This window comes from Muscardinus avellanarius (assembly GCF_963383645.1).
Source record: "Muscardinus avellanarius genome assembly, chromosome: 19".
Taxonomy (NCBI): domain Eukaryota; kingdom Metazoa; phylum Chordata; class Mammalia; order Rodentia; family Gliridae; genus Muscardinus; species Muscardinus avellanarius.
The window spans coordinates 19,798,033-19,811,669 of NC_137805.1; the positions used below are offsets into that span (position 1 = coordinate 19,798,033).

Consider the following 13,637-nt stretch of genomic DNA (forward strand, 5'->3'; position numbering starts at 1 on the left):
CTCAGCACATGTCCACCAACCTCAGCACAGGCTGTGAACCCTGAGCACCCTTTCAGAACCCTGAGCACATGTTGGAACCCTGAGCACAAATAAAGAACCCTGATCATACATTCAAAACCTAATACAAGTTCAGAACCCTCAGCACGAGTTCAGAAATACGAGATAAAGTTCAGAACCCTTTAGGAATTCACCTAGTCACTGGGCCTCAGTGTTCCCAGCAGTGGCCTCATGACAGCTTCCTACTGCAGCTCTGGGTGCCGGGTGTTTGTCAGCTGGACTTCACCCTCTGCCCCAGAAGGGTTGACAGTGAGAGTCCACGGCCACACCATCCTGAACGCGCCCGATCTCATCTGATCTCAACAGGCATGACAGTGTGGGAGGGCCGAGGCACTCCTGGTCTCAGGGCTGGTGCCTCCTGGTTCTGGGGAAGAGCCCTGTGCCATGGAGTCTCGCAGACATAGAGGTGATATTAACTACAGCATCCTGCATGGAAGTAGAAGTGAGTCCAGGTGGCCCCCAGCTGCTGAGTGTCAGCTTTGTGCCTGGACAGACAAGGGCTGGAGGGTCCTGACCCTGCGGGCTGCTGTCCTGTGCTCAGAGCGCTGCCTGGGGGCTCTAGCTAGCTCCTGACTTGGGTCTGGTTGGCATTTCCTGAAAGTCACACGAGAAACAAACTTTCTGTCCTTGTCTCTGCAGGTGTTGGTCACTGATGGAAGAAGTGGACAGAGATCCCTGTGTGGTTACTCTGGGAACCTGAGACAGACAGGTCTTCCCTTGGGCTGTGACCTTGCACAGGTCAATGCCGGTCCCTCCTGGCACTGACTTCTCCTCAAAGGCAGCACCAGCTCCCAGGGTGGAAGCTCAGGACCCGCCTCCTCCTGCTGCTCTGCCTATAGCTGAGCCGAGACCTGTGAGCCCAGGATCCTAATCTCTCTCACCAGGTACCCCCTAATTGGCATCAGTGGACCTCAGCCTCCACCTGCTACCAACCCTTCCCTGTGAGCCCCAGACAGACCCCCCTACTGCAACCTGTGCCCTGTGCTCCTGAGACAGGATCCCACCAATGCAGACCTTCCCTGTGCTCCAAGAGAGACTTCTGCCCACTAAGACCTGCCCTGTGTACTCAGAAAGACCTACCAGATTCTGACAGTCCTGAGCACACCACATAGACTACTGCCCCCTGCAGACCCTTCTTGTGCACCCCAGACAGACCCCAGACCCTTCACACTGTTCCCCAGAGAGCAGGACTCAGGGAGCATTGATGCCACTTCTTTATTGATCAAGGCGGGAGGGGCTGGTGAAAACCAACCCTCGAGTATTAGAAGACAGAGATCTAGCAGGCAGTGGCTCAGGTACCCACGACCTGCCTGGAGAAGCCTCTCCAGTGGTCTGCTGGGGCCGCGCACCCAGGAGACTCCTGCAGGGCTGAGACCCAGCTAAGGGTGCGGGCACTACAGGGTGTCGACGGGAAGCAGGGAGGTCAGCGAGCCCAGCCTAGGCTGAAAGAAGGAAATCCTCACAGCTGTACTCGATCATGGACACGGTGTGCTCCCAGGGTACACTGAGGATCTGGAAAGAGCAGAGAAAATCCTGCAAAAGGGAGAGAAAGACATCAGTGCAGGGCACAGGAAAGGAGAAGATGCCCGAGCTGGGAGATGATGGGTGGAGAGAGGACAGAGGGGCCCAAGGCACACCCTGCCCTCCAGCCACGGACCCTGAGCCAGCTGTGCAGTGTCTGCTCATCGCTCCACCCTGGCGGCTCAAAGACACTCAGCCTGGCTGTGCAGTGAGTACTTATCACCCAGCCGAGGGGTTCTAACCAGCAGGAGGCGTGGCCTTCCCTGAATCCTTGGTGTTCCTGGCTCAGCTTAAGGAGCTGCACCCAGGAGCACGCTGAGCAGGGGAGGGTGCTGGGGCCTCATCTCCCTCACCTCACTCATCACTACTGGGCCTGGAGTCCATAGAGGGAAGAGGGCACAGGCTGTACCCCCGACAGAGGCTGGTGTGGGGGGAGAAGCAGAGTCTGCTCTCCCCAGAGCCCTGGCTCATAGAACCGGCCCCATCTGTCCACATTAGGCAGGCACCAGGAGCAGGGGCAGCAGCAGGTGCTCTGAGCCCTTACAGGCCTCTGCTCTGTTTGCAGGAGCTGCAGTGGTGGACTGCTGGGACTGAACAGAGCCCTCTCCTTCCCAGCACCCTCCCCTGCAGCTGTGCCTCTGGCCCAGGGTCTCCCAGGAGCTTTCAGGGTTGACTCCCACGACCCTAACTCCCAGGGCAAACCCATTTAGCAATGCACATACATCCTGTGTAACCCAGGCCCTCCCTGTGCACACCCCACAGGTGCAGGGGTCTGGCCACAGCTGTGACAGCTCCTGTACACCCACACTCACAGGTATTTATTATTCATGAGCCAGCGAGTTACCCAGCACAGGAGCACAGGTGATCAATCCCAAAACACACACATGTGCACACAGGTGTATACTGGTTCTTGTACATACCTTCTGCTCAGATGGCTCCTCCATCAAGGGACAGTCGTGTGAGATGCGCTGGGACTTTAAGCACGTGGTTCGGCCGACCTCTATGTCCAGGTAGTACTTATCTCCAGCCACAGGCTATGGAGAAAGGAGTAGGAGCTGCTCACACACTGCAGGGCCGTGGCACACACAAGCCCTGGTCTGCTGCTGCGCTGACATGTGCTGCCCAGAGCTCTCGCCTGCATTCACCAGCTGCCCAAACCATCACCCAGAGCTCGAAGCCAGTCGTTCAGCAGGACGCCCAGACCCAGCTTGCAACCTGCCTCCCTATGAGAAATTCCAAAATGTCATCTCTGTGGCAAAGTAAGATGAAAGCATTGTAAGACCGAAGCCGGGATCCTTAGCATGAGCAAAGCTCAGAGGAGAAGGCAGGGCGCTCGTCCGTCTGCGGAGGCCCATGCACAGTCCCTGCTCAGGTGCCCGGGTGTGGTGTGAACAGGATGGCTCCTGCTCCACTCAGGACACTCTGCTTTGCTGCCTGGGCCTCTGGAAGCAGAGCTCCGGGTCCACTAAGAAGACTCAGCCTCAGCCAGACAACAGGCACCAGGGGGCCGGTTACAGGTTGCAGGCTGAGCTGGAGGGCCCTGGGTTCTGGAGCTGGGGTGCAGAAAATGCAGAGGAGTCAGAAAGGCTTGCTGAGAAGCAGGGGCTGGGCTCCTGCTGGTGAGGACTGCCAGGCCATGGGCTTCTGTGCACTCCCAGCCCTCTGCAGTGCTCAGATGGGGAGGATGAGTTCTAGGAGGCAGAAGGTGGCTGGGCACCTGGGCTCAAGGCGCCTGGGCTCAAAGCCCTGCCCGCACCCACCTGTTTGTGGGCTTAAAGGACTCTCACAGCCTTACTCCAGTACGGGTCCTCACTCTCCTGGTTGTAGACTTTGAGGGCGAAGTCCCGCATCTTCTGCACGTCCTTGGCATTGACGTCTGTTGCCGACTGATAAGTAAAATAAAAAATTAAATGCGAGTAAAATAAAAATAATGTGCGTACGGCGGAGTGTGAAAAACACGAGAGAGGTCCGGTACACATGGCATGTAAAGTTTTAATGGCACGGCTCTCCCGGGGATCAGGGCGAGGCACCGTGGGGCCCGCGCGCCTGTCCGAAGCTTGAGGACGCGGGCTCTCCTTTTAAAGGCATGCATCTCGCGAGATGAGGGTTTACTCGCGGGAATGCCCAATTCTCGCGGGGGTTTCAGCCCCTCCCTTGCCCTGCAGAGGTCATGTGACACAAAGTCACATGAGTGCAGGACCCAACTTAACCCCGACTAATCTCAGTTGGGTCGTTATTGTCCGCTCTCGGTCAAATCCTCAGAAAGATGGGGCAAAAGGCAGGTGGAGTTCTGCAGAATCTTATCTGCAGCGGTTCTTTCCCCTCTATGAATTCCTTAAGTTTTTAGGTACGACGCTTTAGAAAGAACCTGAGATGGACAAAGGCTTCTTGAGCCAATGACACTTTATTACAAAAAACCCAGAAATTTATACTCTTCACCAGTAAAGTTAATGATAAAGAGAAGAGGGGGTGAATGCAATCACTGTGAAATAATAATGAATGACATGTAAACAAAGGTAATAAAACTAGTCCTTCAGCTGGCTGTTGATCTTCGAGAGATTAACTCCCAATCCTCTCCAAGGTCTTGCAGATAAGCAGTTCCAAAGGGCGACCTCCCAGGAGAAACAGGCATGCCCAAGGCTTGGGGGCTTCTCGGGGGATCTTCTTTAACTTTCTTGGAACTTTCCATCTTTTGGGCTCAGTTCATATAGCAAGTGTGGGGAGATGTGGTGATTCAGATGGATGTGATAGAGTTTCTTCAGGTGTTGGCATCTTATCTTCTAAATCTGAAAGCTTAAGCAAACTCACAACACAGTTTGGCAGACAAAATACCACAAACAACACCACAAAGTTCTTGGTTTTAATTGTCAGATGTATTTCCTTAACTGCTGAGCACTCTTCTTTAGACAACAAGCCTATTAAAAGCCTACTCATCTTTAATAATCCATTTCCCTGTCACAAACCCTCTGCAACCTGCTTCTAACTTTCTAATTCCTTTCTTTCCCAGTTGGGACTTTCTTATGATAAGCTCTTCTTCATGCAGAAATGCTTTTCTTACTCTTACACGGTATTTCCTTTCCTTCATACATATATATTTAGAACATCTGTCCTTTATTTTGTCATATCCATTTCTAACTATGCGGTCAGTCTCTCTGTCTCCAGGAATGCTCATACTGAGGTAAAAGTCAACAATCTTTCTCCTTGGGTCTATTGTATTTGAGCAACTAAGTTGTTTATCAACTAAATTGCTTTAAGGTCACACACAAGGTTTTTTCTTCTCTGTCTCTAGGCAGGATCTCCAGGGTAAACAGTTACCTTGAACTGAGCTACCTTACCGGAGTTAATGGCTTAACCTAAGTTAGTGATTGGAGTGAGGGTCGGAGACCCTTTGTAATTGCTGCAGCTGGAATGCTTATCACAGTACCTGAATTCTGGCCAGTTTCTCATTATTGTTGAGCAGAGCAAAGGACGTTTAGACAAATTATTAGAGAGTTTATTTCCATGGACTCAGTTTCTTTTTATAGTCCTGATTTCACATCACTGGAGCAATTCGTGTAGAAAGTTAAAAGAAATAATAGTGAAGGGTATCTAAAAGTGGGGTGTACTTTGGCCAGAGACGATACCTCCTTCTCGGGGCTTTTTTGCCGATTAACTATGTGGAGTGGGGTCTCAACACATAGATGCCGAGGCAGCAGGATGTCTTGGCAGACGTCCACCTCCTTCAGGCCGCCCACCAATGGCTGCAGGTCCTTAGAGTTCTTGGCCTGGGTTGCCGCGGCCAGGAAGGCCACCAAGAGCAGCTGGAGGAGCTGGGACTGGGCCATGTCGTGCTGAAGATGAGCTGCCTTGGGAGCAGAGAGCAAGAGGAGACCAGAGCCTGAGCAGCACCTGCAGCTGCCTGCTTTTATCCCAGGTCTCTCCTCCCTCCTCCCGAGGCCCGCCCCTGGTCCTCAGGTCCTACCTCCAGGTGCTCCTTCCTCCCTCCTGCCTGCTCCTCCTCCCCATGCAGCCCTCCCTCCCAGCCTTCTCTTCTTCCTGGGCCCCTCCTTCCTATACCCTCATCCTGCTCCCTAGGCCATGCCTGCCCAGCACTGTCCCTCCTTCTGAGCAATCCCAAGCCCAGGTCACCCTGGTGTCCTCCACCAAGATCTCACACTCTCTGTGGCCTGAAAGCCTGTGGTCTCTGGACTCTGTTTCTCCATTAAACAGTTGACAGGTTCAGTATTGGTTTCCTGGGTTATTGGGGGTTGGGGTTTTCCGGGATCCTCGGTCAAAGCAAAGGTGCTGCATCTGAATGCCCCAGCCCCGCGCCCTTTCCTGGAGCATCCTCTGCCAAACACATTCCTGAGTTAACCTTTATTTGGAAAAAGGTCTTGACCTTCTAGATCCTGGATGCTTAATTCAGTAAACAAACCTTTTTAGGACTCCCCTGGGCCAGACACCTGGGGCTGGACTTGACCCTGTGGACCGTCTTCAGCAAACAATACCCGCACGCATTTCAACTTTAGCAGTAACACATGTGAAACAGAGATAGAGAGGGGCCAATGATATTTGTGCTTTTTAAGGTAACGTGAAAAACGTATTTCAACACATGGGGTAATCCTGGTTGACCTGTCACCTTGCTGGTGTGGACTCACCAGGTCTCTGGAGTTTTGGGGTATTTTTAACAGTAGGGCCTATGTCCACTGGACTGGCCCAGTTTCCAGCCCCCGTGGTCACATGTGCTGCTGGCTCTGGCATCTACCACCCAGCTCAGGTGCGTGTTTGTGGGAAGGGGATGGACACTAACCACGATGACAAGTCTGTGGGTGAAACAGGAGCCTGGGAGAGAGATGCTGCGCTGGACCTGGGTGGCCATCTCCTGGGACCTGGAAGGATTAGGGGTTTGGCCCCCACCAGGAGACAGAGCACCAGGCAGAGGGAGCAGACACACAAAGGCCAGGTACTGGGGCCCGCCTGTTCCTGGGACAAGGAGCCGCTGGCGGAAGGGCATGACCTGGAATCTCACCTGCGCCTTTGGGCACAGTGTAGTGTGCATGGGCGCCATGGTGGGAGGAATCAGGGAGACCCCGCCAGGCTTGAGGGTGGGCAGAGGGACAGCCCGGGCACACGGTTGACTCTACAACATCCTCCGTGTTTACAGAGCAGCTTTTGTTCTCAGTCCCCAGCTTGGAAAACTTACCTGATTTCAAAATCACCTGAACAAGGTTTTCCTTATTGTTTTTGGTGTTGTTATTAATGCTGCTGTTAACAAGCACTTGGTTAATTTTTACACTTTCATTGGTATATTGTAATTGTACATCGTAATGAGGCTCAAAGTGAGACTAACACACACACATCATGTGGCATACAGGAGCGTACTTTATGTGCAACCAATGCCCAGTTTGGTACCCAACAGAAAGTAGTGAAGGCCTACAGCAGGGTGACCCCTCCGTCAACTGTCTAGTGGGCTTGCAGGCATCAGGCGCATGCTCATGGCTCCCGGCGGCCCTGGCAAGCCCATGTAGCCCTGACAACCCCCCTTCCCTTGTTCCTGGACTTCCCAGAGAGGTTCCACTGCAGAACTTGGAGGCGCCATGCTCCAGAGTCTCAGCCTCCAATTTGCTCTTTCCCTGGGAGACTCCTTACATAACCTGTGTGCCCTCATTCCCAGACTTAACCAAGCATCTGAATTGCTACAGAGTAGGATTATCACTTCCTGGAGAAGGCAAAGCTGCAGGTGCAGGAACCAGAGCAGTGGTTAACAGCTTGAGGTGTATTTCAGAGCAGACAGACTTCGGAAGGCACAAGGAAACCCTCAGGGTGGTGGAATGTCCTGCCTTCACGTTGGGTGGCTACAGGTTGGCATGATTCGTCAAAACCCACAGAACCTTTTCCACATTAAATGTTAACTAAATAACCAAACACTGACGGTCACCTGGATCAATGACATCCTAGGTGACCTGTGGATGAGTAGCAGCATAATGATTTTAACAGGATGTTGACAATCCCTTGCATGCAAGCATTACTCCAGAGACGTAGGAGGCATGCACCCATACTTGAAACTGTTTTCTAATTGCAGACTCAGATCACAAAAGTCAGCTCATGGTAACAGAATTCACAGAAAAGAATAAAAGCCTATGATGAAAGCAGAGGAAACTCTAAGAAAGAAAGCAATCTCTCTCTCCAGGTTACAAGATCACAGAGAAACTGGCAGCTTCCATTTGTATCTGTCGTCTAGGTTTCCATTTTGTTCCTCTTGTACATGTGTTTGTACATCCCACTCCAGAATGCGCTGCTTCGTGTTTCTCGTTTTGTAAAATCTGCCAGGAAAAAGCAGCCAACCAGGTGAGAGTGTGAAGTCTGACTCCAGCCAATGGGGGGCAGCGACGTGCCCTGTGCCTTAGGGGATCACAGCCTGTGGACTGCCCAGTGTGCTGGCTGCACCCTTCCCTGCAGAAGCAACGCACCTTGCTAGGCACCTTGGGCTTCATGAATTGTTTTTCTTCATTTGTGGCTTCTCTCAAATCTGTTTCTAACATTCAGATCCACAAAACAAAAATAAGAACAAAAATAAAAATTATCTCTAAAGGCTGTGATAGTAGACTCGGTAATGACTCCACAAAGATGTTTGGATCTCAATCTCATACCCTTTGCCGTGGTACCCTCTAAGGCAAAAGAGAGGGGTTTAAAGATGTGATACAATTATGATTTCAAATGGGATATTTTCTAGGAATATGAAAACAGGGGGCTGAATATAATCCTTAGGTCCTTATTGGAAGACATGGCCTCAGCCAGGTGCAGCCTGGAAGACTGTGATGAAGGGAGAGGCAGGAAGCTCTGAGCATGAGGAGGGAGGTACAGGGAGCTGATGGAGGCAGGGCAGACACGCCCTGAGGTTCACAGGAACCTGTTCAGGCACACCCATGATTTCAGATCCCTGACCTCAGGACTCTTGTAGTTTACATTTATGTTGTTTTAAGCCACTAATGTGTGGCAGTAGAGGACTAATTTAGAACTTACTGACAATTAGAACATATGTATCTATGAATATGAGAATATTATACGTGTGGACACTGTGAGGTCTAACTGTGAGGCATTGATCCCATGTTCAGGACGCTGACCAAAAGTTCAAATCCCTGAGCACACGATCAGAACCTTGAGGACACATTCAGAACACTCAACTTGAATTCAGAATCCATAGAACCCATTTAGAATCTGACCACATATTGAGAACCCTGAGCACCTCTCTCTGGGAAGTCTAGGAACAAGGGAAGGGGGCCGTCAGGGCTACATGGGCTTGTCAGGAAAGCCGGGGGCCATGAGCATATGCCTGATGCCTGCAAGCCTACCAGACAGTTGATGGAGGGGTCACCCTGCTGTAGGCCTTCACTACCCTATGTTGGGTACCCAAATGGGCACTGGTTGCACATAAAGCACGCTCCTGTACGCCACGTGATGTGTGTGTGTGTGTGTGTGTGTGTGTGTGTGTGTGTGTGTAGGAGACCAGGGTGACCTGGGCATGTGATTGCTCAGAAGGAGGGAGAGTGCTGGGTCAGGCATGGCCTGGGGAGCAGGATGAGGGTAGAGGAAGGAGGGGCCCAGGAAGGAGGAAGGGCTGGGAGGGAGGGCTGCATGGGGAGGAGGACAGCAGAGCAGGTGGCACAGGGGAGGAGGAGCAGGCAGGAGTGGAGGAAGGAGCACCTGGAGGCAGGACCTTAGGACCAGGGGCGGGCCTCGGGAGGAGGGAGGAGAGACCTGGGATAAAAGCAGGCAGCTGCAGGTGCTGCTCAGGCTCTGGTCTCCTCTTGCTCTCTGCTCCCAAGGCAGCTCATCTTCAGCAGACATGGCCCGGCCCCAGCTTCTCCAGCTGCTCTTGGTGACCTTCCTGGCCGCGGCAACCCAGGCCAAGAACTCTAAGGACCAGCAGCCATTGGTGGGCGGCCTGCAGGAGGTGGACGTCAATGCCAAGGACGTGCAGAAGATGCGGGACTTCGCCCTCAAAGTCTACAACCAGGAGAGCGAGGACCCGTACTGGAGCAAGGCTATGAGAGTCCTTCAAACCCACAAACAGGTGGGTGCGGGCAGGGCTTGAGCCCAGGCGCATTGAGCCCAGGTGCCCAGCCGCCTTCTGCCTCCTGGAACTCATCCTCCCCATCTGAGCACTGCGGAGGGCTGGGAGTGCACAGGAGCCCATGGCCTGGCAGTCCTCACCAGCAGGAGCCCAGCCCCTGCTTCTCAGCAAGCCTTTCTGACTCCTCTGCATTTTCTGCACCCCAGCTCCAGAACCCAGGGCCCCTCTAGCTCAGCCTGCAACCTGTAACCGGCCCCCTGGTGCCTGTTGTCTGGCTGAGGCTGAGTCTTCTTAGTGGACCCGGAGCTCTGCTTTCAGAGGCCCAGGCAGCAGAGCAGAGCGTCCTGAGTGGAGCAGGCGCCATCCTGTTCACACCACACCCGGACACCTGATCAGGGACTGTGCATGGGCCTCTGCAGATGGACGAGCGCCCTGCCTTCTCCTCTGAGCTTTGCTCATGCTAAGGATCCCGGCTTCGGTCTTACAATGCTTTCATCTTACTTTGCCACAGAGATGACATTTTGGAATTTCTCACAGGGAGGCAGGTTGCAAGCTGGGTCTGGGCGTCCTGCTGAACGACTGGCTTCAATCTCTGGGTGATGGTTTTGGCAGCTTGTGAATGCAGGGCGAGCTCAGGGCAGCACATGTCAGCTCAGCAGCAGACCAGGGCCTGTGTGTGCCACGGCCCTGCAGTGTGTGAGTGGCTCCTACTCTTTTCTCCATAGCTTGTGGCTGGAAATAAGTACTACCTGGACATAGAGGTCGGCCGAACCACGTGCTTAAAGTCCCAGCGCATCTCATACGACTGTCCCTTGATGGAGGAGCCACCTAAGCAGAAGGTATGTGCCTGCTGTGAGCCAGGGCAGAGCGTGCAGGCAGAGGGTGTGTGTTTGTGCACACATACATGTGAGCGTGTTTGGGAGGGTGTGTGTGCATCTCCGGGCACATGGAAAGCTGCCTGCATACATGTGTGCACATGTGTTTGGAGGAGGTGATAACATGTGCCCTTTTGTTTGGGAGCTGGGTGGCTCAGGAATAAATACCTGTGACTGTGGGTGCACAGGAGCTGTCAGAGCCATGGATAGACCCCAGCACCTGTTGGATGTGTGGGGGGAAGGCCTGGGTGTACACAGGATGTATGTGCATTGCTAAATGGGTTTGCCCTGGGAATGAGGGTCCTGGGAGTCAACCCTGCAAGCTCCTGGGAGACCCTGGGCCAGAGGAAGCAGCTGCAGTTGAGGGTACTGGGAGGGAGAGGGCTCTGTTCAGTCCCAGCCTCCACTACCTGCAGCTCCTGCAAACAGAGCAGAGGTCTGTAAGGGCTCAGAGCACCTGCTGCTGCCCCTGTTCCCAGTGCTTGCTTCTCATGAACAAGCGGGGCAGGTTCTGTGCACCAGGGCCTGGGGAGACCCGACCCTGCTACCCTCCCCATGCCACAGGGGTACAGCCTGTGCCCTCTTCCCTCTGCAGCCTCCTAGCACAACAGTGCTGGGTGAGGGAACATGGGGTGCTGAGCAGCCCTCCCCTGGTCTGCGTGCTCCAGGGTGCAGCTCCTTAGAGGCTGTGCCTGGGACATCAGAGAGCCAGGGAGGGTCACGCCACCTGCTGGACATGAGCCCCTGGGGTGGGTGATGAGCAGACACTGCACAGCCAGGCTGAATGTCTTAGAGCAGCCAGGGTGGGGCGATGAGCAGACACTGCACAGCCAGGCTGAATGTCTTAGAGCAGCCAGGGTGGGGCGATGAGCAGACACTGCACAGTTGGCTCAGTGTCCGGGGCTGGAGGGCAGGGTGTGCCCTGGGCCCCTCTTCCCTCTCTCCACCCATCACTTCCCAGCTCGGGGCATCTTCTCCTTTCCTGTGCCCTGCACTGATTGTCCTTCTCTCCCTCTTGCAGGATTTGCTCTGCTCTTTCCAGATCCTCAGTGTACCCTGGGAGGGCACCGTGTCCATGATCGAGTACAGCTGTGAGGATTTCCTTCTTTCAGCCTAGGCTGGGCTCGCTGACCTCCCTGCTTCCCGTCGACCCCTGTAGTGCCCGCACCCTTAGCTGGGTCTCAGCCCTGCAGGAGTCTCCTGGGTGTGCAGCCCCAGCAGACCACTGGAGAGGCTTTCCCAGACAGGCCTGCTCCTTCTTGCTCTTCAAATACACTGGTGTGTGGTGCACACCAGCCCCTCCTGCCTTGTTCAATAAAGAAATGGTGTCAATTCCTGAGTCCTGCTATCTGGTGTGCACAGGAAGGGTCTAGCAGGTGGGGTCCGCATGGGGTACACGGGGAGGGTTTGCAGTGGGCAGAGGTCTGTCTAGAGTGCACGGGGAGGGTCTTCAGTGGCAGGGGTCTATCTGGGGTGCATGCATGGGGAGGGTTTGCAGCAGGGGTCTTTCTGGGGTGCACCGCTAGGGTTTTCAGTGGGAAGGTCTGTCTTAGGTGCACGCGGAGGGTCTTCAGTGGCAGGGGTGTATCTGGGGTGCACGGGGAGGGTCTTCAGTGGCAGGGGTCTATCTGGGGTGCACGGGAGGGTCTTCAGTGGGCCCCCACTGCTCTGATTTCTGCACCTACAGCTCTGCCTCCTCCAAAATGTCGTAATCCTACTCTGTAGGCATTTTCGTTTTCTGCTTAAGTCATACACTGTGCCCGTCACTGCTCCCTTAAACAAGGTCCACTTGTGTAGGAACATGGGTTGTCTCTGACTCCAGCGCCCGTCGGCTGACAGATCAGAAAATAATTCAGCCAGGCACAGTGGCATGAACCTGTATTTCCAGTACTCGGGAGGCTGAGACAGGAGGATTGCAGGTTTGAGGACAGTCTCAAGTACTCTCAGCAACCTCCTAGCAAGACCTTGTTTCAAAAACTAAAGCGGGGTCTGAGGGTGTACTCAGAGTTAGAGTGCTGAGTTCCTTTTTCTTAGCGTTGTATAACTAACATTGTATTGTACGTGTCCTTCCGACTATATAATGGATTTACAGAGTATTTTTGGAAGAAAGCAAACCAATATAACAGGGAGGCAAAGAACAAAATGAACAACAAATTCATTGTTGTTGTGGTTTTAGACAGTGAACTCTATGGAGTTACTTTATTTTAAAATGTCCTTAGTTGACAACAGAAGTGGCCCCTGATGGCCCCGGGAGCTTACTTCAGTTCTGTGTACCTCAATTTTGTTGTGCAACTTGGAGGAAGAGTACTTCTTCTATAGGGCTGTTCTGATGAGATTTGGCAACACATCATCCATGCCATGCCCTTTGAGCAGCCTCAGGCTTTTGTAAATATTAAAAACATGACACCAGAATTACATTTTGCATCTATATATGCAGCATAGAGCTCAGAATGCTCAATGATCTTCCTGCCGACTTATACTTATTGATAGATTTTTTACTCACTTACGTATTTTTAAAAACAGAGCTATAATGCATATGTTCTAGACTTCACCCTCTTAAAGCATATAATTAATAGTTTTCAGTATATTAAAAAAGCTGTGACTCTATCACCTAAACACGTTCACACCAATGCGGCCCAGCTCCACGGCGCCAAAGACCCATCTCCTCTCGTGTCAACCCAGCCAAGCACTAATCTGCTTCTGAGTCTACACATTTGCCTATTCTGGATATCCCATTAAAAAAGGGAATCCCACCTTACAAGGGGAGTAAGGGAGACCTTTTGTGTCTACCTTATTTCATTAAAAAGTATTTTCAGGGTCTATTCATACTTTAGCATGTATCCATACCCCATTCTTCTTTACAGCTGAATAATATTCCACTGCGTGGTTTAGCCCACATTTTGTTTTTCCATGCACCAATTGATAGACATTCATGTTGTCTCCAACTCTGGGCCACTATGACTTAAATGTCTATGAGCATGACTGTTCATTTTTCCTGGGAGTGTATGTTTCAGTGCTTTGAGGTATATACCTAGGAGTGAAATTGCCAGATCATAGGATAATTTTATGTTTAACTATTTGAGGAATTGGCATCTGCTCCATTTTACAGTTCTACGTTTAATATAAGAGAG

At 52.6% G+C, this 13,637-nt stretch overlaps 2 protein-coding genes across 2 annotated transcripts; one reads left to right on the forward strand and one right to left on the reverse strand.

Annotated features, from left to right (window-relative positions):
• Positions 1-1,494: 1,494 nt before the first annotated feature.
• Positions 1,495-6,625, reverse strand: LOC308277284 (cystatin-C-like; the record flags this gene model as incomplete). Its single annotated transcript, XM_080716447.1, has 5 exons — positions 1,495-1,590; positions 2,499-2,612; positions 3,366-3,464; positions 5,289-5,423; positions 6,587-6,625. The coding sequence occupies 5 exons, from the start codon at positions 6,623-6,625 to the stop codon at positions 1,495-1,497; spliced, it is 483 nt and encodes a 160-aa protein (XP_080572573.1).
• A 2,778-nt stretch (positions 6,626-9,403) lies between these two features.
• LOC308277285 (cystatin-C-like) lies at positions 9,404-11,623 on the forward strand (the record flags this gene model as incomplete). Its single annotated transcript, XM_080716448.1, has 3 exons — positions 9,404-9,631; positions 10,357-10,470; positions 11,528-11,623. The coding sequence occupies 3 exons, from the start codon at positions 9,404-9,406 to the stop codon at positions 11,621-11,623; spliced, it is 438 nt and encodes a 145-aa protein (XP_080572574.1).
• Between the last annotated feature and the right edge of the window lie 2,014 nt (positions 11,624-13,637).